The sequence below is a fragment of the Glandiceps talaboti genome, chromosome 1 (assembly GCF_964340395.1).
Source record: "Glandiceps talaboti chromosome 1, keGlaTala1.1, whole genome shotgun sequence".
Classification (NCBI taxonomy): Eukaryota; Metazoa; Hemichordata; class Enteropneusta; family Spengelidae; genus Glandiceps; species Glandiceps talaboti.
Genome location: NC_135549.1, coordinates 30,650,601 through 30,677,331, shown reverse-complemented (window position 1 = coordinate 30,677,331; position 26,731 = coordinate 30,650,601). Strand labels below are relative to the sequence as shown.

The 26,731-nt window shown below is 34.7% G+C and overlaps 2 protein-coding genes across 2 annotated transcripts in view; one reads left to right on the top strand and one right to left on the bottom strand.

Moving 5' to 3' along the window:
- The window catches only part of LOC144441630 (translation machinery-associated protein 7-like), a 5,063-nt gene extending 491 nt beyond the window's left edge, over positions 1-4,572 (bottom strand). Inside the window, exons 1-3 of the mRNA XM_078131110.1 lie at positions 4,520-4,572; positions 3,181-3,236; positions 1,157-1,244 (exon numbers count right to left, since the gene is read on the bottom strand). Of these exons, the coding sequence (XP_077987236.1) occupies positions 1,157-1,244; positions 3,181-3,236; positions 4,520-4,535 (160 nt within the window). The 5' untranslated portion in view covers positions 4,536-4,572. The remainder of the gene's footprint in view (positions 1-1,156; positions 1,245-3,180; positions 3,237-4,519) is intronic.
- Positions 4,573-4,833: 261 nt separating this feature from the next.
- LOC144437680 (protein CFAP20DC-like) lies at positions 4,834-25,991 on the top strand. Its single transcript, XM_078126688.1, has 19 exons — positions 4,834-5,139; positions 6,304-6,393; positions 6,902-6,995; positions 7,361-7,433; positions 8,300-8,414; positions 9,209-9,365; positions 10,345-10,439; positions 10,654-10,741; positions 11,976-12,097; positions 12,775-12,826; positions 13,498-13,572; positions 14,023-14,643; positions 15,644-15,722; positions 16,513-16,603; positions 17,329-17,682; positions 18,747-18,974; positions 19,430-19,518; positions 20,601-20,692; positions 21,940-25,991. The coding sequence occupies exons 1-19, from the start codon at positions 5,119-5,121 to the stop codon at positions 22,077-22,079; spliced, it is 2,676 nt and encodes an 891-aa protein (XP_077982814.1). The 5' UTR covers positions 4,834-5,118; the 3' UTR covers positions 22,080-25,991.
- The last annotated feature ends 740 nt before the right edge of the window (positions 25,992-26,731 follow it).

Here is a 26,731-nt window from a genome sequence, read left to right as displayed (position 1 = left end):
AGAATACACAAGTGGGCGATGGTGGTTTCTCTGTCGTACATTCCAAGATTCACCCAGTGATCAAGATAGTGTAAACATTGGAAGTACTAAAACAGCACACTACAAGTTTATAGAACTCTGACTCTGCCCACACCTTCCTACTGAGACTATCATTAAACCAGTGTCCATTCAATAGCTTATCACTGGTGTATCAATATGTTGTGACAATAGTTTTAGTTTGTATCTATCTTAGTAAACTGAAGCCTCAATTACAAAAGTCATGTCCAAAGCCATGAGACTAAAACATCAGAGATTAATATACAAAGTTTTAGCAATTACACTTACAGGATCTTTCACTATGAAACACAAATACAGATGTAGCTGAACCTGACATATTGCAATAAGCAATATTTTTCAAACCATGAAAAATGTAGTCTCAAATCTGTGTGCTACACATCTTTTCAAAAATAGGGCACTTTTAGGAGTTATTCTTTTGGCAGTTTGATGTTTATGTCCTTGGAGTTGGTAGTTGTAACATATGAACACATTACACCAATACTACTGGAACTGCACTGGTTGCCAGTACAATACAGAATTGATTACACAGTTCTCTGACCACCTATAAAGTGTTATATATTCTTTCACCACCTTACTTATCCCTGAGAAGCCTTATCACTGCAGACTTCGGTCATCAGGAAAATATTTACTGTTTGAATCAAATTACAGACTTAATTCCTTTGGTGGCCATTCTTTCTCACATGCTGTACCATGTCTATGAAAGAAATTGCCACTGGAGCTTTGACAGACACCCAGTCAATGCCTTCAGGATGAACCTTAAAAACACACTTGGTCGCAAAAGTTTTCAGTATTTAACAGTACAGCATCTCTGAAGTTTACTTCGTATTGGATACAGGCACTCTATAAATTTTCTGATTGATTGATTGATTGATTGATTGATTGATTGTTGGGGAATGAAAACACCTGACAATGTATACATATACATTTGTGAGACATTCTTTGGCTTGAACTGTCATTTATGCAAAATATTAAATTTGAATGTATTATTAGTGTCATGATTTGATAGACACTCTGATATGGTCACTACTATATATTAATCTACAGACCACAATATATGGACAAAAAATGACATTATTATGTTTCAAACTTCTTTACTCACCCATAGGCCCTTTCTGAGAAGCCTTTGCCTTAGCTTCCTGTAATTTCTTTTGGTCTTCTCTTTGTTTTTGCTTGTAAGCTAAGTCATCCTGCAGAGTAAAATAATGACAGATCAAGAAATTACAAATGTCAAAATTGTTCTATCAATTATGCAATTACACTAACTGGGGGGGGGGGGGGGGGGCGCACACATTAACAATTAACAAGTCTGAGGGAAATTGGATAAGCTTGTATAATAATGTGGCAAGAATACAGAATAGAGGCCTGACTAGATAAGAGAAAGAACATTTTGTATTTGAACTAGAGAATTAGTGTTAGGTTAATGTGGTTACAGCTGCAAACGGAATGTTTTAGAACAACCAAATGTTTTATTAGGTACACCAACTTACTCATAATACCCCTACACTGTGAATAGTATTGCATCATCTGTGGGTAAACACATTTTTGTAGCTGTATACCTGATCAATCAAAGCAAAATGATTTTGGGTCTGCAATGCATCCACAAATCATTTCAACTTAATTCTGTACTGCTTGTGGATAATCTCGACCACTAAATGAACATGCACTACATTGTATGTCTAATTATTGGTATTTTAACAATTTTCAGTGAATATACAACTGCTGACATCAGACCATGGACAAACGGAACCTGTCACAAACAGGGAAAGTAAACAAATGAAATGAATTAATACCACTTGGCACAGTAAGTTGAACTGTGAAGAGGCCATACAGGCGTTCTTATCAAATGATGAAATGTAATATAAGTGTCTGTACTTCCAACATGGTGTGCCAAGTGTTGTTAATTCAATTCAATTCAGTTGTTTACTTTCCCTGTTTGTAAAAGCTTTGGTTCAAGTCTGATGTCAGCAGTTGTACTGTGGTTTGTCTGATCAAAAAAATGATACTCCAATTACAACTAGGACAGTTTTAACATGGTTACAGATTCAAAACCGAGTTTTTGCTTGAGATTTAAACTTGCCACTACACTACACTACACTACACTACCGGTGAATAATACTGACCACTAATTAACAGATACAATGTCTTTTTGTAAGCAACTGACCCAATTTTCAGTGAATATATCTTTGGTTATTTTGATGAAGAAAATGTCTCAGTTGCACCTAGTGCAGGTTTAAGGACAGATTTAGTTCCTAATTAACATACTAACCCACAGCTTAAGTCTTACATATACACAAATTGTATAAAATGAGTACAACAAATTAGATGTATGGTTTTATATTTTAAACCACAAAACTAGCAATAGACTCAACTGACTTCATAGACTCAATACAAACATCCACTGTTGAAACTGTACTAGCTGTTACTACAGTTAACATTTTTCAATCCGACAACCTACAATATATTCACTGAAAATTGTTAAAATTGTTAAAATTAGACACTACAGAAATAGATTTTATCCAAAAGTGTGCATGGACGGACACACGCATGGGACTGACGGACAGATGCATGGATGGAACTCAATGTATAAGCCCCTTCCGGGTGTTGCCCACTGAGGCTAAATATTTAGGAATCTCCACATTTTCATAGCAAAGTAACTTGTATTTAGTTTGTAGTCAAACAAATTAGCATTATTAATATGTGGTTTTCAGGCAAATTGAGGTATGAATAAATTACTCTTGATATCATTCCTATTGTACAGATTATGAACCAATAGCTGGCAAACAAAATACTCCTGCCTATTCTTTGCATTTACAAAATGTTGCAACCTGCTTTCAGAAGTTCTCTATCTGTGTCATGGTTTGAAAATTATGTAGAAAACACTAGTGTGTCTACAAAAGAAACTGCAGTCGACTTTTATTAACTAAGTGGTACTGTAATGAAGCCCTACAAAAGACACCGCAGTCAACTTTTATTAACTAAGTGGTACTGTAGTGAAGCCCTACAAAAGACACTGCAGTCAACTTTATTAACTAAGTGGTACTGCATTCGACTTTCCTATGTAAACTGATGACAAATGAAGCTCATGTACACTTTATGGTTTGATGTCATGTTAAAAACCCTTACATCGTCCAAATCTTGATTTTTCTTTTTGGGTTGTTTGAGAGGCTTCTTCTTACCACCTGAAATAAATAACACACACTAAGATAAATCACAGTAATTGGAATACAGATCAAATGAATGAACATAAATAATCTTATTGAATACTTACATGTATAACTGACCTCTGATAGTGTAAAAAAATACTCTGGCTCAACTTGTAATAACTGTACAGTTGTGATGTGTGCCTGTGGAAGTTTTCAAACCCACAGCATCAACCTCACACATTTGCTAGAAACATACACTCTCCAAGGAAGTTTATTAGAGAACCTTCCCTCAATGCACTCTCATACCAGTAGCCATGGCACACAAACACAAACAAACAAACACACATACATTTCAAAACAAACTCAATTAGACTGTGGAACTTCGGAAACAACCTAAACCTTTGTGCACTATGCAGATAAACCTAATTTTAAGACAAACAGAGTTAAGAGAAGAGATCCAACAAAGACCTACACTCAGAAGTGGACCTATAACCTTTGGTATCTATATATATACCTGCCTGTATCTCTATTTTGTTCAAAACTGAGTGTTGGTAACTTGTGGGTACAACTTACATGGATGTGAATTCCAAATAAATACAAATACATATGTGTATGCAAGCCTTTTACCCTATATACATATTGTACATCATCATATTTTATAACTGGATATTCTGCATGTAACTACTAGGTACAGTCACATGACAGACAAGTCACAGGATATGCTGGTGATACAAGGGTGACTTTAAAAGGTACACAAAATACAACACAAACACTGACAATTTCGATATAGTAGGTAACCGTCCACAACTCTCTGTGTTATAAATCCTCTCACTGCATGCAACGTTCAATAGTCATGACATTTCTCTGTGATTGTGTAAGAATAGAGGACAGACTGTACTACACAGTAATAATATTTCCATTCGAGCTAGGGAGTAAGCCTTGTAAGGATTAGAGATAGCGTAGGCGGGAATAAGACAGACACCCTATTCCCTAGCATAAACCTGATTTTTATCGCCTTCAGTGAACAATGTTCGAAATGCATGTAAGGCTCAATGACTATTTGTTTGTTGTATACAACTTACAACACAACATTCTTTGACCACGAACACTTCCTGTGAACATGGTGTACGGCACTCATGCCGTATGCATATGTACCCCAAGACAATGACGTTGACTATGATCACCATAGCCACTTTATCGGCCACAGTTAAACGAATCCATTATTTCTATATTCTGAGAGGATTCCTATGTACATAAATTAAGCAATCTTGTCAGCGAACGAGACAAATATTTGATTAAAAACGGACTCTTTCACTTACCTTCGCGCCCTGACATGATGGTCGATTGAATGAATGTGGATTATTTTAACGCCTTAACTTGTCAATTTATTGTAAAACCTGCTGGCCAAGGCTTGGATTTATTTGATTTTTCTTGGCTCATGTCACATGTTTCGCATATTTTACTCATTTAGAATAATCATTATCCGTTCACACATTTACATTGCATATATCAAGGTGGTGAAAGCTTAAAATTCACAATTTACGAAAACGTGATAGCTACTTGTTGATTGTGTGTAACCTAGGGAGTCGTTACCTAGTACGCATGCGTGACATTTCTTTCAAGATGGCTGACGTAGTGATTGAGTGAAGCTGTTTTCAAATGAAAAAAATATGCGGCGAGTACTTTTTCGGCATGACACCTTACTATATGTGTAATTCTAGTTGTATTTTGTTCGAAACTTTATTACAAGTGCAAGTTATTCCAGTGATAACGGGTTATACTAAGTATTTTGTGTTGTAAACAAACACTAAGATTGTACGTAACGTTATTTACAACTGACAACTGTTGAGTACTTCGGTCAGCTCAGAGGAACAACAAGTGAAGTTGCAAACTTTTGTACGACGCTAATCTCATCAGCATGTTTCAGAACGACTACCAGGTAATTGTTTTATTTTCTGTTAGATCTTACAGTTTTTCATACAAATCATTATTTTCTTGAAACGCGTCGTATAGAAAAACCGTGCAAGTCGTACATGTTTGAGCTTGTTCGTCAACAGTTCTTGTTCAATGTTCGCAGTTCCATGCTAGGTTTGCAACTTCATATAACTTTAGAGGAAAAACAACAATTATGGTGTCCTTAGTGGGAAAATAGATGAAGCCTATTCCTCTACCACCAAACGAAAGAGGCAGGGAGAGATCAATTGTTAAATGTTAGATAGAAGCCCTACATGTTAACGAGGTAAGGCATATTTGTGCCTTGTCCTGCTTACATGACGGTGCACGAGTCTGTATTACTGACTTGACTCTAAACACCGAGGAGGGGGAGGGACAATTGTCAGAATCGAGTCCCGAATTCCTCCGTATGCAAGCAGGACTAATTTGTGCCCATCGTTCATCTCGACTTCCATCTGATAAAAAAAGCTTACTATTGTGTCTTCTCCGCCTCAGAAGATTGAAGTGATAAAGTACAAAGTTTGGTACGATTACTAATGTCGCAATTCCTGGAAGCCAGTGAAGATGATGTGGTCACAATTGCGATCCTGATTTTAGTTTTTTTTTGTCTGTGGTTAAAGACGTTAACTTATGATAGACGTAAAAAAAAAACATCATTCATCCACTATATTGACTTTCAATTTGGTTTATCCCTCCATCGTTTTGGTTTATCCCTCCATCGTTTTAGTTTATCCCTCCATTGTTTTGGTTTACTCCTCCATCATTTTGGTAGAAACCAGATTTTTGATGTTAACATATAATGAAAAATAAAACACAAACAAGCAGTCCAGAAATCTGCTGCACTGAAAAATAAAATACAAACAGCAGTCCAGAAATCTGCTGCACTGAAAACTAAACCACAAACAGCAGTCCAGAAATCTGCTGCACTGAAAAATAAAACACAAACAGCAGTCCAGAAATCTGCTGCACTGAAAATGGGGCAGGTTGACACTGACAGTGCGAGTTGACTGGGACGAGTTGAAATTGGGATGACATGATCCGTCACTGCAATAACTGTATAGCATTTTGATTTTGCTAAATACTAACTTGTACAAGTTGTAGATTTTGAGAAGTACATAAGTTGAAACCAGTATTTTGTTACTCTATCCAGGGTGGGCCATATTTTGAAGTGTTTAGTGCTCAAGGCAAGGACACCATATCGAAGTGGAAGGTTGTTGGCAGTGCCTCAGCAGTCAAAAAGGTAGGAATTCAAAGCTCAGTGTCTATTGGTTCAACATAAATGCATGATTTAAAGTGGTTGCAAGCAGCTGTGAGAAACTAGAGATGTGATGTTTTAAATGGTAAGAAATGCAAACAATCATTATAGTGAATGGTGATTCTGTCTTACTGTAACTTTTAAAGTTACCAGGACTAGAGTGAGATTTACCAAAAAAAACCTCACATCTAGTTTGCCAGATTTAATGTACGGTCTTCTTCTGCAGAACATGTTTAAGATACAGTGTAATTCACAAAAACTATGAATATTAACCACTGTGCTATATGCTATATGATATGTGTATATGATAAATTCTTACTGCCTGTCATAGTAATTGCAATGGGACTTGGTAATCAACATCAGATATGTTTAGCGAATTGAAAAAGGTACTCCAAATGCTGTGTATTTGTAGCTGCAATTTAATTTGCCAGTCACTAAAGAGTTCTGCTAGGACCAATGTACTGATAGTGTTGTGATCATGTTACTTTGCCAGGTTTATGACAAAGATGTTAAGAGTTATGTGGTTGTGGTGGAGGGAGGAAGTGCCACAACTAGAATTCAGATGCCAAAGGATAACAAAATATCATGTAAGTATATAGTCTTCTTGTCTGTTCTATCTTTTCATTGTAGTTCATTTGAATAAGATTAAAACATTGCTAGTTACATAGAAATTCATTTTTTTTAAATGCAGAATTAAAATATAGTACCTAGCCATGTCAAATTACTGGATAATTTTGTAAGTTTGTCCAATGTTGCATGTTTTTGCATGTTATGCGTATGAAAAGTTTAACCCTCAATTTCCCAAATCTGGGCTTCCTTGCAGAATACTTAGCAAACAAATTACTGAACAGTGAGTGAGTAACCAGAAAAAGGTGTACGATTGCATACTTGTATTTTTTTGTGTCTTGCATCCTCAAACATGTGATATGTCTGTGTATTATCTTGATTTCAGTACTTCTCATACAACGCTACCTAGTACTACAGTTGATGGTACCACTAGGTCAAGATTTTTCAATAGAATTAAGGTAAGTAATTGAATTGTTTGAACGCCACTCCTGGAAAGAGACATTTGCATAAAGGTTAATTCTTGAGTCATTTCATGATTTTACATCACCTACAATTATGTTTGCTTGTGATTTCAGAGAAACATCAAGAAATTTCTTGTGCATTTATAGGGTATCTTTGCTATGGGCTATTGCATCATGGGAGTCAACAAAAATAATGTATTCAATGGTTGGACACTGAATATTCATGAAAGCTGTTTTACACTGAAGTGTATAGCATTTATGTATGCATGGATAATCAGTGTTCAACCATAGAATACATTATTTCTGCTATCCCCATGGTGCAATAGCCCACAGCAAAGGTACCGTATAAAGTCACAAGATCAATTTGATGTTTCTCTGAAATCGCAAATAGTTGTAGATTATGTAAAATTATGAGGTCACTCTCCAGAACCCATGTTTGATGAAAATGTCTCTATTTCCTGGAGTGGCATTCCCCTTTAACTACTTAAAGTTGACTCTTCATGTGTACCACGGTATCTTCATATATGTACACTATTAACTGTCAACTGTCTCAGTTTGTTATTTGTTTTCTTAAATCATACATAAATGTACAGTTTGACTTTGATATCTGGCTTCAATGCTGTGTGCCAGAACAGTATGTCAAATTAGATGGCAAAGTCTACAGGCTAATATCACTGCCACGACTAACCTATTCTGGTGAGATTTTATTGAAAAATCTATATCTTTCATACACCACATCATGTTGGTATAACATTAAAAATTGAGTAGATACTACGTTTTATACCTGTATAAGTTAATTGATGTACATGTATATTAGTAATTAGGATGGTCTAATAAATGTTTTATTTTGCTTTTCATTGCAGTATAATTGATATGGGCAATAACAAGAGAAGATTATTTCTGTCATCTGCACAAAAGGAAATTTCGATAACACCTCTGCATGCTAAGATACCATTGAGCATTTTGAGACGAGGAGTGGTAAGTGTTTCAGTTCTGTATAACTTAGTAGGTGACTTAAAGTAGAATTGGAAGGACCATGACAGGTCAGAAGTATACAGATTTTCCCATAATTAGGGTAACAATACTAACATAGAACTTGCTTGTAAACCACATTCTGACATTGTTATTCATGTGTAGCCTGTAACACCCAAATGAAGCCAATTCCTTTTGACTTTACCACAAGTATAATAGCATTCTCATCTTGTATAATTAAAGCAATTGAACAGTATCATTTTGTATCTGATTTGAATGCAATAAACAGGTGAGGAACACAGTGAAATCACTGTTACTGGTTGTTATGGGTTTTGTTATCCATAGCACAGACTTAAAAAGGACCTGCACATACGTGTACTTTTAGGGAGCATACTGCACATAAGATAATCCTACTGTCAGTGCATGTCACATAACATTTACACCCTAATAGGATCCCATTGAAAAAAGCAAAATGCAATCCTTTCAGATCTTGCATAGAGAATTTTGAGTAATCAGAAAAAATGTTAGTGACATGGAAGAAGTATAATTGTGAAATTAGTAGTCATTTACACCACCCTCCAAGGTCCAATCAATTATTACTTTACACTGATTAGTATTGTTTAATATGTGTTATATTCTTATCGCTTACAAATTTTGTATTTTAGTTATTACATATACTAGTTAGGATTGTCAATCAGCACACGCACACAGACACACACAGACACACACACACATACACACACTGTCACACACAGTCCTTTCCATATAGATTTCTACATCATTTGTGTATCTCTTTATAGTGGGTGAATCTGTGCCTTGATATGATATCTCTGGTGAGTGATGTTTTCAAAGGACAGACATTAAAATTCTTAGATTCCTTGACAATTGCTGCAAACTGCCGACTTCGACGAGTATTTACAATGAAGAATCAGCCTCCAGATACCACGGATGATGATGGTGAGTAGGACACAATTTAAATATCATATTTCCATGCTATACTGTGTACCACAATTTTGGTATAGGGAACATGTACTATATGAACTCAGTTGCAGTCCTTAAAAGTAATCCTAAATGTAGATGTTTGCCATTGCTATTTTGATAGTCACAAAACATGGTATAAAATATTCAAAGATTGACAATTTATAAAAATGGCAGTTTTTAGCACAACTAAACTGATATGGTTCAGTAGTGCTATAGGCATGGTGCTGTGTCTGTCCATCTGTCCGTCTGTCTGTCTGTCTGTCTGTCTGTCTGTCTGTCTGTCTGTCAGCAACTTAAACTCAAAAACTGCCAGACCGATTGCCTTGTAATTTGATGGTGAAATTACTTTTGGTGTCCAGTTGGGAAATTGTTGAAATCAAAATGATCTTACCACCAATGTGGGATTTGGGTCAAAAAGATGTGATTTTTGTTTAAAAAAACTTAAACTCCAAAACTACTCGGCAGATCAATCTGAAATTTCGTTGGAACGTTCATAGAGGTGTTTGGATTAAGAATTGTTCATAACATGGTGATCCCATAAGTGATATGGAAATTAGATTCATCATATTAAAATGTGTATTTTTGATCAAAACCTTTGATTCCAAAATTACTGAGCAGATTGGGCTGAAATTTGTTTGGAATGTTCTTCAGGGTGTTTATATTAAGAATTGTATATATATATATAAAGACATGTGATATGTAGTCAGTTAGATTTCACCAGCTAATAATACCCCCCCCCCCAAAAAAAAAAAAACACAAAAAAAACAAAACAAAACAAAACAAAACAAAACAAAAAACAACAACAACAAAAAAAACCAAAAAAAACCCAACACAGTTATACATGTAGTAGGTCAATCTAAATTAAATGACATGCAGGACGGACATGTATCATGTACACTGTGTTCCATTATTTGTAATGATGTGAGTTTCATGTCATGTAACCTTGTTATTTCAGAGCAATATGACTGCCAGACTACAACTAATACCACAGACATTGATAGTATACCCAGAACATGTCAGTTTGGACCTGATGTACAACACCTAACACAGGTTGGTATACCTAGAACATGTCAGTTACTGGGCCCATGGGTTTACAATGCAATGTAAATAAAGTATATTTATAGGACATTCCAAGGGTTGAAATGATGAAGGTGCCAACTATTAAGTATGTATTTTAATCCATGTACACATAACTCTAATGGAAAGAATAATTTGTAAACACAATTTGAAATCATGCCAACTACTTTATCATTATATGTTGCAGGTATTAACTATGCATAAAATAAAACAAGCAGATATGAAGCTCAAAGGAGAAGTGTTTGGAATGAGACCAATATCAACAACAGATCCTGGTATGTTATAAAGATAATCATTATTCAAATTTAAGGAAAATGACTTAGTTGTATTTAATGCAGCGATCTTTACAGACCTAGGTGTAGCTACTGTAATTATCTTTACAGACTTAGGTGTAGTTACTGTAATTATCTTTACAGACCTAGGTGTAGTTAATGTGATTATCTTCACAGACCTAGGTGTATAGTTACTGTGATTATCTTCACAGACTTAGGTGTAGTTACTTTGATTATCTTCACAGACTTAGGTGTAGTTACTGTAATTATCTTTACAGACTTAGGTGTAGTTACTGTAATTATCTTTACAGACCTAGGTGTAGTTAATGTGATTATCTTCACAGACTTAGGTGTATAGTTACTGTGATTATCTTCACAGACTTAGGTGTAGTTACTTTGATTATCTTCACAGACCTAGGTGTAGCTACTTTGATTATCTTCACAGACCTAGGTGTAGTTACTGTAATTATCTTTACAGACTTAGGTGTAGTTACTGTAATTATCTTCACAGACTTAGGTGTAGTTACTGTAATTATCTTTACTGACCAAGGTGGAGTTAATGTGATTATCTTTACAGACTTAGGTGTAGTTACTGTAATTATCTTCACAGACCTAGGTGTAGTTACTGTAATTATCTTCACAGACCTAGGTTTAGTTAATATGATTATCTTCACAGACCTAGGTGTAGCTACTTTGATTATCTTCACAGACCTAGGTATAGTTAATTTGGTTATCTTTACTGACCTAGGTGTAGTTAATGTGATTATCTTTACAGACCTAGGTGTAGCTACTTTGATTATCTTCACAGACCTAGGTGTATTTAATATGATTATCTTTACAGACTTAGGTATAGTTAATGTGATTATCTTCACAAACCTAGGTGTATTTAATGTGATTATCTTTACAGACTTAGGTGTAGTTAATGTGATTATCTTCACAGACCTAGGTGTAGTTAATGTGATTATCTTTACAGACTTAGGTGTAGTTAATGTGATTATCTTCACAGACCTAGGTGTAGTTAATGTGATTATCTTCACAGACCTAGGTGTAGTTAATGTGATTATCTTTACAGACTTAGGTGTAGTTAATGTGATTATCTTCACAGACCTAGGTGTAGTTAATATGATTATCTTTACAGACCTAGGTGTAGTTAATGTGATTATCTTTACAGACTTAGGTACGTTTGATTTGACTATCTTTGAAGTCCTAGGTGTTCACAGTGTATTTATCTCCACAGACTTAGGTGCAAGTCAAAAAGCCAAAAATGCTGATGTACCAATGCACATAGCATTTGGTTCAAAAGTACCAGTTCCTAGTATATCATATTCAAAGAAACCGTCCAGTAGTAGCAGTGCAGAGGTAAGAGATGTCAAAGTCTAGCATTGTCTTTTAGAAAATTTACTATTCACCATTCTCTGACAGCAGCCAAATGTCTAGAACAAGTAGAAGTTGATGGCAAATTATTTAAGAATGTCTACTGTATGTGTGTGTAATGAGGGCAGAGTCTGAGTAAAGGTATCCATAGATAGCCTTATAATTCATTAATGTAGGTTTCAAAGATTCTTTACAATAGTTGTTTTGAACAGCTCATACTCAGTGTTTTTACCAAGGTTGGAACCCCGGTAACAGAAAGGGGAAAGAGGTAAAACTGGCAGTGTTTCCCATAGAATTTATTAAAATATTGGTGGGGAACCTTGGTAAAATGATATGGGAACCCTGGTAGGTTTTACCTACTTACCACCCTTAAAAAACCACAGAATTACTGTAGTGTAAATTAGCCTGGAACCATATCCATTTCAGGAAAGGTTGGCCACCAAGCTAACTGTAACCGAGACAAGTACTATTTGTTGATGATTCAAACATGTAAATCTCAATTTATTAACCTCTGCACATTGTCACAACAATTGTTGATAAATTAACCAAATCTATCAATGTTTTAGTTGTATTTATATAGTGTCTGACTCTATGAATATCATCATTGTCACATTGTGTTCAGGCTGTGACTGTAAACACTTTGTCTTATTGTTTGTTTACAGTCTGGTAGTAGGACCAGTAGATCTACTCATTCCAGAATACAGGGAGTAGAAGGTAAGAACTGTACTCAATTCAGTCAAAAGACACCTTGGTAAATTATCAAAAGAACATGTCTACTGTTTGTGTAGAAATGTGAATGAGATAGGTGATAGCTTAATCCAATCCCTCAAGTAATTGACAGCATACATGTACAGTATGAGTGACGAAATGCAATCAAGTGATCACGGAGAGATGATGAATGAGGTAATGAGATATGTTTATAATCTGTTTAGAACTGAGTCTCCAGTTCCTTCATTTTGTTAAAATTAAAAAACAGTGTGCATAATGCTGAGGGGACTCTAATCCATTGAATGCATATTGTATGTGAAAAGGCTCATCCACTGAATACAAACCTGAAAAAAAAAAACCACCCCAATATATTATTCAAATAAAGTGGCAAATGAAAATTATATGTATTTGCTGTGAATTTGACATGAATAGTTATTTCTGGATTCAGAGCATCGTATTTTATAGAATGATTAAAGATTTGGACCAAATCTCTCATTTTTCATTCACCTGTCAGCTGTCACCTGTCAAATGTCAATAGAGGGACAGGGTCAGCTGATAATGTTGAGAATTTGGTTATTCACACACTAAGAGTTATAGATGATTTGATGTAAATTTGAAAACAATTAACATAGACTGAAAAAAACCCAATAACATTTGGATCATTCTGTTCTTTACAGATCTTTCACAATCCCTGTCAGGGTCTAAGTCACTTCACAGTCATGTTGACAGTGGCAATGATGTTGCAGAGCAGAGTAAGTTGACCTTTGACCTTTTGTAACTTGTAATTACATCCAGTACCCTCAAAAAGATCTGGGCTTCAAAGTAGGTGACATCAAAAGTTAATGAGATGCTGAACTTGTCCACTTTGGTACTATTCTGAGAAAAAGACACACTGCTCTAAGTTTTGATATATCCTCTCAGTGTACAAATATACCCTCTATCTTTTGTTGATATTATGGACAATCCAAGGTTATTTGACAAAAGTGGTAATGTAGTTTTACTACAACCGTTTCCCCAAAATAAATGACTTCTCTTTGTCATGTGTTTGTTTGATTGATTGATTGATTGATTTTATGCAAGAGTTGATGAATTACTACGATCATATATAGAGTTGACATTTTAATATTTAAAGTGGTCAGAATGATTGTCAATTGTGTATTTCTAAGATTTGACTGTAACCATCCCACTGATTTATTTTTTAGCTGAATTACTGACTGCTAGGGGATTTTCTTCAGAGAACACAGCCTTGAAACCTCATCCACCAAGAGAAAAGTCAAGTGAACGCACAAGGAGATTTATCAGAGTCCGGGGAAAGAAGGGTGGTGGGGACACTGTAAATGAACCAAGTGATGACACAGACACCACAGCTCATAGAGTCAACTCTGGAGATAGTGCTCACAGAATGAATTCTGGCGATGCAGCTCACAGGATGAATTCTGGAGATACTGCTCACAGAATCAACTCGGGAGATGCCGCTCACAGGATCAACTCTGGAGAGGTGGCTCAGAGAGTCAATTCAGGGGATGCAGCTCATCGTGTTAGTTCTGGAGATAAGAGTCACAGAGTTAGTTCAGCTGAAAAGAGCCACCGAATAGGGTCAGGAGAAATGGCCAATAGACATGGTACAAAGTCCAACAGGGATGACAGTAAACATAGCAAGACAGAGGAAGACAATAGTTTATCACATAGAATAGGATCTGGTGAACAAAGAAAAAGAAACAACCCTGTACAAATAGAGAGAATTAGTAATAAGAATGGACCAAGAAGTGATACTGGAGGTGCTAGTAGAAAGAATGATGAAAACAGTGTACACATCAATGGAAGTAAGTCAAATTTATATTTAACTGTAGTTTGGGAGAGATGAGTTAAAGGGGCACAAGGTGAGTTTGTCAGCTTTTTACTTGAGTGGAAATACTGAGATCAAACTATTCTAGTATAATATTTATGTTGATGAATATCTGCCATGGCATTAGAAACATCGTCTACAGTTTAGTACTGTTAGCACAGTAAATGGCATAGTATGGGTTTCCTCTACATTTTAGTAACTGTATGTATATTATTAAATTATGTTATCAAATTGTTAAAATCTGTATTATGCACAAATACCAGGATTTGATTCTACCAATAGCAGATAACTAGTAATTTTGCTTCAATAGTGGAATACTATAAGTACCTTTTAATATGCACAAAAAATTACCCAGCATAACAAATAATACCAAAATGTCAAATCTTCAATGATGCCACTTCTGTGTTAGAAACACAACCTATCATTTTGGACAATGTGCAATTGATACTTCAAAGCAGATAAGGGTGTGTCAGGTGCATGTTAATTTGACAGACAATATATAAGGGAAGAGAGTAGACATTGCTTGTAAACACAGACATTTCTTCCTTGCCTGTGTTGTAAATGACTCACCAGCTGGTCGGCCTGATCTAACTAGTGAAACTGTTGTTAACACCTTGCACATTCTCACAAACCAGAGATGTTATTTCTTCCGTGACACTGAAATAACGATGGTGTGTCGTGGATGGTGCTGTAAAAGAGGCTGTAGTTTATGACAATGACCTTGTGCAACAGCTGTATATAGAAATATGACCAGTGGACTCATTAGTTAGTTGGTCTTTTTTCTGTGGAAATAGCTTTTGTATGTATTCAGCTAAAATAAATCCAGTGACTTGAAACATATTACTAGTAACAGTAGTTTGTTGAAAACATTGCTTCTGTAACTGCATATTAGGAATCTATGTAACCCTGAATACATTTTGTACAACAGTACATACACATAGAGGACATATTTCATTTGTGAAACGATTTTTCTGTAGATGGTGATGTTACAAATGAAGACAGGTCAAGCCACATTATTATGACATCAGAGAATGGTCAGGAGACAAATTTCACAAGGTAGGTACATGCAGTATATACGTTACAATGACATAATTCATGTCACCAATTTACTGACTATTTAGTGGATTGAATTAAACCTCTGAGAGTATCCACAGTTCTAAATTTACACACTGGAATACATGTAAATTAATGTATGCTGTGATAATGATGACCAAGTTGTCCCATATTTATATAACATAATTATATGAGGAATGAGTTGGAACTGTTTAAAGTTGAAATATTGTGAGAAGATACCAGTATTGCATCAAGGACAATATTCATTGTTGTCATACAGTACCCTTACAGAAAAATACATAATTTAATTTTTGTCCATGGATAGTTTTTAGGCTGATATATGATGAAGGAAATAGATGTGGTGTGGTGTGTTACAAAATACATGTTTGTTGGTCTAAGTCACGTAACGTCGTGCATCAGTTTCCGTTTGGTCTGTGGGTCATCCCCGGGCCCACACAGTCTGTTTACATCAGTCTTCTTGCCCAAAAAACAGTCTGTATTGTGGTGATTGGTGAAATAGGGTGAAAATACTGGCCAACAATTTCTAGTTTTACTCAACATCAAAGTAACCAGGCATGTGATGTTGCCCTCCTGACCAGTTAACATGTAAATTACAGATACACATTGGAGTATTTCTTGTCTTCTGTAATGACAAAGATTTTTAACAATGACTCTCTGTACTGTCATATGTCACTTTCTATTTACTCCACTTGTAAATAATACAGTCATTCACGATAAGTTCTTTGTCATAACAAAGTTAAGAGGGATTATTTCATGTTATTCTTTCTTTCAGAGATACAATTTACACATTTATGTCCCCACCGAGGACTGCTCCACCAAGGAAAGACAAATTCCACCTTGGTGTCAATCATAAAACTATTGTGGTAAGTACCAATAAATAGTTTATGGCATAATGTAACTAGTAGTTTTAGCAATTATCAAATTAATGCATATATTGGAAAAAAGATAAATTACAGCACAGTTGATGAAACTGATGCCATTGATATATGTTTTTGACAAATCATTCACCCTAAGGCTTTTTATTTGTATGAATTACAACTGCTGACATCAGACCATGGATGAACTGAACCTGTTATAAACAGGGAAAGTAAACAACTGAATTGGATTAATGACACTTGGCACAACATGTTGGAAGTACACAGACTTACATTGTACATTGTATATTACATTTCATCATTTGATAAGAATTAGATCTGATACAGTGATAGTATCAGCTGTAATAGACAGGTTTCACAGACATACAACTATTGGTAATATCCCTAACATCTGTGTCTAGTATGTTTTATACAGACATACTAATGTACTTGTCTTCAGTTGTTAGACTTGTCTGTTTATCTTCTACAAGACTTATAATTGGTATCTGATGAGATGTTATGTCATGTTTTCTATTAGACTATAAATATAGATTTTAAACATCAAATATTGCTACCTAACAGTCAGGCTGAGAACATTTTTTGAATCACAACTTTTTGCCATCAGCATCAAAAGTTGTTTGCACAGACTTTGTGAGTAGCACTATTTAATGTTGACCATGAACCCAGTATAAAACAACTGTAATATAAGTACTGATAATATTTTCCTTCCACAGACAAATATGAAAAATGAAGTTGCTGCCTTACGAGAAAGCCAACAAGCCCTGCTAGTATCAAGAGGTGCAAGACCAGAAGAAGATTTCTATGGCAATGAAGAGGAGGAGGAGACAAACACAAGAGAAAAGATAGTGAGGAGATCACCCAGTCCCAGAGCACACCAAAGAACACCAAGTCCAGAAAGTCCTGAAGTTAATAGGTTACAAGTACCGCTACAACAGGTGATGATACCAGATGGTCTGTCTACACCTGGTACCAGCCAATCAAGACTAAGTATCAGCTCTAAGAAAGTCAGAGAAATTCCTAAAGATGATGCTAGATTATCTGCTGTCAGTCCAACAAGGGCATCAAGTGTAAGTTCTGATTTTTCCCCAACTTATTTTCTATTATTTTCAGCTTTTTATTGAATCCCACTGGCATCATTCATTCATTCATTCATTCATTCATTCATTCATTCATTCATCCATCCATCCATTCATTCATTCAATCAATCTTTCATTCATTCATTCATCCATCCATCCATCCATTCAATCATTCATTCATTCATCAATCCATTCATTCATTCATTCATTCATTCATTCATTGGTCAATTCATTCATCAATCCATCCATCCATTCAATCAATCATTCATTCATTCATTCATCCATCCATCCATCCATTCAATCATTCATTCATCAATCCATTCATTCATTCATTCATTCATTCATTCATTGGTCCATTCATTCATCAATCCATCCATCCATTCAATCATTCATCCATCCATCCATTCATCCATTCATTCATTCAATCATTCGTACATCCATTCATCCATCCATCCATCCATCCATTCAATCATTCATTCAATCATTCATTCATTCATTCATTCATTCATTCATTCATTCATTCATCCATTCAATCATTCATTCAATCATTCATTTATTTATTCATTCATTCATTCATTCATTCATTCATTCATTCATTCATTCATTCATTCATTCAATAAAGGTCTATATTTTTTATAGTATGTTTTTTCAACATGCTGTAAACTTCAGTGGACTTGCAAATATTTTAAGACAACTTTTCCTTCCAATAACAAAGGGAAGACAAATCGTAAGAATGCTATGTTCAAATCTGATTACATTTACAGTCTCAGTACTTTGAACATTTGTATACAAATTAAAGATTTGGAATAAACTATGACACACTGTAATGTAGGAATTTGGAAAGCACAGACAATAAATCTTATTCAAAGTGTTCACAAACTTTTTACTATGCAAAGTCAAATAAAAATTACAGGACAAATCTATTGTAAATAAAACAGTACAAAAAAATAGAAAATGGAAACTTAAGCTTTGTTACACTGGGTCAGAAATATGATGAATCTAATGTTTTTATTAACACAATATTCACAATGTACTCTTAACTATACCTCTTACAGGAATATGACTGGAGAAAGTATGCGTCCCCTAACAGCTCACTGTCAGAATCCTTTGAAGCTAATATGCTAGCTAGTTTGAAGAGACAACAACTAGAAGAAATGTTAGAAGACGATGATGATCGCAAAGCTGATCATATTTCAAGTAATGATTTGAATCAACATAACTATGGTGATGATGATCTGAGCAGTTCAAGTGATGACACTAGTTTTAGTACATGGAGGGGACCAGTAAGTATAGAGTGTTTGTGTACATCTGTCTGTCCTGCTGTTTATCTGTCTGTCTGTCTGTCTGTCTGTATGTTATGGTTTCTGGCTGTTTGACTGTTTCTCTGTCTGGTTGTTTGACTCTGGCTGTTTGTCTGTCTTTTGTCTGATTGTTTATGTGTCTGTCTGTCTACCTACCAGCTTGTTTGTCTGTCTGTCTGTCTGTCTGTCTGACTCAACTGTAGGAGATCCATTCATTCATCCATGCATGCGTTTATGTTTGCATGCCTTTCACTTGTCTCCAGCACCAAAAATGATGATATACCGTGTGTGATATTATAGACTACAAAATATAATTTCATATCTTATGTTAGAGACACCATTCTTTGTTTTCAGAATTCTCAGTGTCTATAAAGACAAGAAAATCTGGTCTGTATATGTAGCATTTCTTAATGTTTAATGTGCAATGGTTATTTCAGGCTCCAGCCATGCTGGCACACCACTATCAAGATGAAATGCACCTGCCGTCCTCAATACAGGGGGATACTCTGTTCCAATCTAATCCAAGGTAAGTCGTTTAAATGTTGTAATCAGTAGAAAATCGTACAGAGTTTAATAGTTACCATGGTTGTTTCGTCTTTTGAATTGTGATGTTGTCACTGACATGTTTATTTTATAGTCAACTGAATTCTTACATGGGTAATACTATAATTTATAGTTACCAGTAAATGTAGGGTATTTCTAAGACATGACATATTTGTCATGAGTAGTTTCTAAATATGTATGGTCAGCTGATCTATACCTGTGTGTTAGGGGCCTTACTGCAATGTGAAATGAAGTACATGCTGTGAGCAAAATATATCTACCCTTCACTTTAGTCTAACGAGTATAAATTTATGTTTATATTTTGATTTATATAATAACATATTTCTTGAGGTCTAACCAGACAATTACTAAACTCTTCAATAGTTGAAGTTGATTCCAATATCATTAATATTAGGGTAATCCTTACAAATAAGTTTAGATCACTTGTCTGCTGATTAAAATATTTAGATCTTTGTTCTGTAAGTTATTGTAGATTGTCAAATACATATACATTGGTGCTACTGTACCAACCATAACTATACATTGACCATCAGAATGTTACTGATGACAGTATTGTAGTTTGTATATCTACAATCTAGAGTTATTATTGATTTAGGAACACAGTGCTTGAATGGTATGATGGTTTATACCAAAAAGAAAATACCAGGCTGCAAAGGCTAGGGGATTCAAGAAGTCATGAAACTGCCAAAAACATAACACTAAGAAAGTTCTTATACATGTAGTACGTATTTTCAATGGAGAATATATTGTACATGGTTCCAAGAATCAATAGGACAGTACAATATATATAGTGTAGTTACTTTGGAACGTAGTAGATGTATGGAAACGTCACATTCATTTCCAATATATATCGTTTCAAAATAGCTATGTTGTACTCTCCTACATATCTTCAATTGTTGAGAATACATTGTATAGTAGGATGCAAAATGCAAGGCCGTATACAAGAGGTTATAGTGTTGTTTTTATAAGATCCTACTGTACAGATTGTCATTTTCTATTTGCCAATCACTAATGTCATATTGTATGTTATCTTTTCATGTATAGAGAATGGAGTAATGCTTTCAGTCCACCCATTGTACTTCCCAGTGAACAAATGAAGACAGTACAACAACACAATGCTGCTTTAGCATTGAAAAGTAAGTACAACTCCCAACAAACCAAGTTGTGGTAACAGCATACACCTAAAGTTAAGTGCTGTGTAGAAGCATTTGGAGAAACTGTTATCATGTTCAAATCCTATATGTTGTTAGTTGTCTTGGTCTAGATGTATAGTTTTTTTCTTACTACAACTGCTGGCATCAGACCATGGACGAACAGAACCTGTACAAATTAACAGGGAAAGTTAACAACTGAATTGGATTAATAACACTTGGTACAGTATGTTGAAAATACAGAGACTTATATTACATTTCATCATTTGATAAGAACAGCTGTATGCCTCTTTACATAATAGTTCATGTACACAAACAAATTTGAAGTTCCCCTGACATTTCATGCACACATAAAGAGGACATAAATAAAACTGTTCTTATCAAACCATGAAATGTAATACAAGTCTCTGCTGTTCCAACCTGCTGTGCTAAGTGTTATTAATGCAATTCATTTGTTTTACTTTCCTTGTTTATAACAAGTTTTGTTTAGTTTGATGTCAGCAGTTTTAAATGGTTCACTTAGACTAAAACATTCCCATTGTTTATACTCCTGTAATCATAAGCTAAAGAGTGTACACAACAACGAATCTGATAGTTTTTAGTTCAGTCTGATTTGTCAGAAACTCTGTTAAAAGAATGACATTTGTTGCCTGTATTGGTAATGGTTAGTCTACATTGTACTTATAAACACGTACGTATGCTTTCCAATCAATGCCAACCAATGCCAACTGATGGGGTGTCGGTGGCTGAGTGGTGAAACCACTTGCCTCTTACCACTGTGGTTGGGGTTAAAACCAATTAGGGTTTGATTAAATTTACCATGCTGTAAGTAAGAAGAATGTTGTTTAGTTTGACTACCAACCAAAGCAGGTTTTCCTGGGGTACTCTGGTTTCCTCCTGTATAATAAGGGATGGCCCTCAATGGACTTCTTGGGAGACAAGTGTTTATAATACTTAAAAGAACTATCCAGTATAAATAAAGATTATCTATTTTTTATTTATTCTGATGGCTTCACATTTTCACTAACTGATGTTTGCAATAATGTTTAATCTAGCTGTGAAAGATTTTAAAGCAATTATTAACACTAATAGAGTGGTATGGAAAATGCTTAATAAACTGCAAACTTAGAGATCTTCATATTTCATATAAAAATACAGCAAAAATGGATACATTTCTTCTGTTCTTCAATCATGAAAGTGTTACTGATAATGTTAATATTTTTTCATGCTAGGTCCTTTGAAAGATGATAGCCGTAAAGATGATTCAGGAAAAGGAGAGAGTGATGGTGAAGAAGAACTTGAGTTATTGTATGATCCCTGCCTTAACTGTTACTTTGATCCAAAGAGCTGTAAATACTATGAACTTGTTTGAATTGTGACCATCATAATACTTCAAAAGACACATGGTGAAAATACAGTTGTAGCCACAGGTGGTATGTTGCCACAGTTGCAGTGTATGGCTGCATGGTTGTAACCAATCATAGCTGCCATAGCTAGCTGTTGCAGTGTATGGCTGCAGGGTTGTAACCAATCATAGCTGCCATAGCTAGTTGTTGCAGTGTATGGCTGGCTGCAGGTTGTAACCAATATAATGGCATGGTTGTAACCAAATATGTCTGCTACATGTATAGATGCTTGTGTGTGATTTCAAAGTTGCAAAAGTGTATTGTTGCCAAAGTCACTGTTCAGGGTTGAGTCATGTCATACCTATGGTGATGATGATCTGAGGAGCAGTTCTAGTGATGGCACTAGTTTTAGTACAACTTCAAATTTGTTTATGAACACGATCTATTATGTTGCAAAGTTGTAACCATAAATTGCTACCATAGTTGTCAACGTGTATGGCCGCAGAGTTTTTACTCGTGTACATGTATGGCTATCACAGTTGTTGTGCAAGGTTACAATGTATGTCTGCAATAGTTGTAATATATATGGTAAGAAAATGTTCAGACACTCACGCAAGTTGTTTATGCTTTTAAACCAGGTAGTTTGATTCATTGTATGTTTGTTTATACTCTCTAAATCATGTCCTATCAATCTGTGTACATGTATATTGTTCCCTATCTCCTCAAATGTTGGTAGTCATGTTTGTTCGGGCCCTCTGGTATTGTGAAAAAAACAAAATGTGTATCGTGTTTAAAAAAAAAAAATATATTATATATAGGGAAAAGAAACTGAAAAAAAGGACTGAAAAATTTCACACCCTGACCTTACAAAAAGGAAAATATTTTAAACAGACTGAAGCATTTAGAAATAGTAAACTTTAAGGCTTTCTTTAAACAGTTCTTAGCTGGTTCTGCAGTGTTAGGTTTAGGTGTATGAGATGAATGCTGGTATCATACCAATAATAATCATGGTATACCTGACAGAGTTTTCTACACCCTAGCTATTATTCACTGTTAAGCTGGGTTCTACACCTTGATTTGCTCCCACACTATAACTACTACTAAGTTCTTGAAATGTTTATCTATCTATGTACGTACTGAGAGTGGAATTGAAATATATAAACATAGCTATGCATAGTATTGTGTTTAATGCAGATTGTACAGAATTGTGTGAGCAGCACTTGCAGCAGTGCATGTGTACATATATTTACACAATCAAAAGAAAAAAAATGTTTGATGAAGTGCCCTACTCATCTAGACTTCTATAGCGTGACCTAGGCCAGGTCTGGATTAACATATGCCAGCCTATTGGTACCAAGACTGTGAGAAAAGACTCATTAAGATAATAAGAATGTTTTGTTGGCCAATACTAGTACTTTGGTGTGTATATTACAGACATTGCTGAATAAATGTGCTATATAATATAACTACACATTGTCAATAATTTAGGAAACTGGCCATCACATCTATGATATTGATCATACAGTCTGGTATTTCATATCAAAAGTGAAAAGTAAAAATTGTGAAGGATAAATCTTCTTGTGTATGGCTCTATAAGAATAAATAATCATGGACTCTGAGTTCATAATATCAATTGAACATTTCTACTGCCACAGTAAAAATATTTCTTGGGAGGCAAATCCCCAATATTTCAAGTTCTGTGTGACATGTGAAGCCCCGTTTTAGTACATGTACACCCATGGTGCTGCCGATGAGACATCAACAAACATAAATTTATGATTTGCTTCCAAGACATTTTTTTGGCACTGTGGCTAGAAAGTTTTGTTTGATCTATGATATAGGTTTAAAAACAAAAAAGTTTGAATGGAATGTACAACAAACTCAGACATGATGTTGATATTCAAGTATTAGATGACTCTTTATTGAAATATCACTACATGTAGTCTTCAAACTGTCTGTATTTTCACCTTTCGTAATGGGGTTGGATGGGAAATCACCATTTGTACATTATTTATTAAATTTCATGTTGCCATGATGCTTTTAATGTAATTTATCAAAAGACTGTTGAATATAGTAATAATATAATTATTTCATTGTTGCTGTGTAATAATGAAATTATAAATGCTTCTTAGTATTTGATAACTTTAATTCAGACTTTGGCCTGAAATCAATTAATTATACAATGTATATAGTAATAATAATAAAAATTGTATTTGTACATAATGTGAATTGTAGAATAATTGCTAAGTGAGACACTCTTAGAAGGGCTTTACAAGGAGTTAAATGTGTATGAGTATACATTATGTATACACATGTAATTGACTTTTTAATGAAATAAATCTTGATCTGTTTACTTTATTGTCAGAGCTGAACTGTGCTAGTTTACATTGCCTCTGAATTTTTTGGTTTCCATGTTTTTTTAAAATTATATTCAACACCTTGTAGATAGAGATTTTGGCTGCAGTAGAAGAATGGCCATTGACAAAAAAATCTAATTTTGCAATAGGTGTATATCCCTATCAAAGTATTGTAGTCAGGAGGCAATTCATCTCCTAGCAGGCAAATATAGGACTGACACTTACACTGACACAGGCACACACACACAATAGGTGCCAGGAGAAGACAATGCAGCTGTAAATTCACAATTCTCTATAGCAGTACATTGTACATGTATGGTGCTTCTTTCTTTGCTGCAGTGAAATATTTTGTGTAACCACGTCACCCAGGGCCACGTTCAATCATCTACTGCATTGCTCCATGAAAAGCAAGCATAAAATAAAGTATTGATTGTATTTTTTTACTAGGAATACACCCTCTGAGTCTGAGTAAAACTGTCTAATATACAATTAAAGACAATTTTGTGTTCTATTTCATACTTAAACAATTGTTCAACAACTCTGTATTCAAAGTTTGAAAGTATTTTTGATGTGAAAGGTGATGGTTGTTGTGGTGTGTATTGTTGACATGGCAACCGCTGTACTGTTTTTACACATACCAGTTTATAGCTTACCGGTACTATCTACAACATTATTCCAAATTCAACAATGTATATTTCATTGAGCAATTAGTATACGCTGTAGCTTCACTACAACAAAGTCCATTGTTTAATGTAACCAGGGAAACAGAACACCCACCGTACACTTACTGATGAGTACATGTAAAATACTAAAATCTACAAAACCAAAAAATGAGTATTGACATCTAAAATTATGATTAAACTTTGACCATCAGTGCTGTGCTTACTATGAAATGTCAAAAAAAAAAACCCATAAACTACAATCTGATCTTATCAGTATCCCAACATATGGTATAGTTCAGACACTTACCAATGAAGTTATACATTACTTGTTTTATTGAAGCTACAGTAGTATACATCTATTTTGAAATGGTTGAAGTACTAATACCATCTTCATGATCTCATGGTTGTCATTTTTTTCATTCCTATCATTATGTCACCATTTTGTTTCTGGATAAAACACTCAAAAGTGAACGGTTTTGCACCTTGCAATCATTTATTTTCAGTTGTGAAGGAAAGATTTTGTCATACCAAAATATGAATACATTTTCTAGGTAATATTAGAAAGGATAAATGAATTTGCACTTATCAGCATTATACAATATCAAAACCAAAATCCTCTCAAGCTTGTCCAAAGTTTTGTATCATTTTGTTGGATTAGTCTATTTTACTGAGGAATAGGGTTGTTTAACCTTGGGAAAAAGTTACGAATGACATACTGATCAGAAAATGTCCTGTTACATGTTTGTAAATAAAATTGTTTAACTGCTAACTGCAGTGAATATGTACATGTACTTAGATTTGAAATTTAAGAAATCATTACAAATATTGTGTTGCAAATAAGCACATTTTTTTGCAGCAAGTTGTGTACAAAAATATAATGAATTTATGTCAAGAATTGTCAGCAAGTTAAAATAAAGTTGGGAATACTTTTTATCAGTGAACCTGATCTGCATTGTTGTTGTTGTTGTTGACTGTCAGAGTGATTGTTCAATAGTGATAAAGGGGTGAGATCAATAGTTCAATGTAGGATAAAAAACTAAATTCTTATACTCAAGGCCTCAGTGTCCCCCCCCCCCCCAACTAAATTGGCCAAAATTGAAAATTGCTTCAAACCGCACAATCTATGTCAAATCAGTATGTAGTAGTATCATAATGCTATGAATATAAAGTCAGTATGTAGAGAGGAAAGAATAGCTTTTTTGTTGACACTTTACTTTATTTTAGTGCCATGCATTTACTTAGCAAAAATTCTTACATTTCTCAATTGTGACAAGTCACATTTTGGAAGAAGTGTTTTGTATTTAGGGGTACAAAACATCCATTAAAAGTAAAATCAATTTCATAGGATGAGAACTAAAATGGCTCAATTCCTCACCCCACCCCACCCTAAAGTAAAATAATTAATTTAGTTTTTTATCCTACAGCACCAGAATCCACATTTGTGGAGTGCAAACAACAATGAATCTTTCAGTCCATAATTTACTGCATGCTATACATGATCTTTATGAGTTTTCCCTATGAGCCATAACGAGCCCACACTTGTGTAAGTGTGGACGAAAAGATGTCTATCTTATCACCATATCCTACGTTTTCGCTTCAAGTTGCTATTCTGATATGTAGTTGCATCTATATCATTCTTCATTTCCTTCAATCATTTGA

Coding starts and splice junctions, on each gene's coding strand:
- LOC144437680 (XM_078126688.1), top strand. CDS start 5,119: ATGTTTCAGAACGACTACCAG. Junction 15,723..16,512: donor CAGGAGACAAATTTCACAAG/GTAGGTACATGC, acceptor TCTTTCTTTCAG/AGATACAATTTACACATTTA. Junction 18,975..19,429: donor TTAGTACATGGAGGGGACCA/GTAAGTATAGAG, acceptor TGGTTATTTCAG/GCTCCAGCCATGCTGGCACA.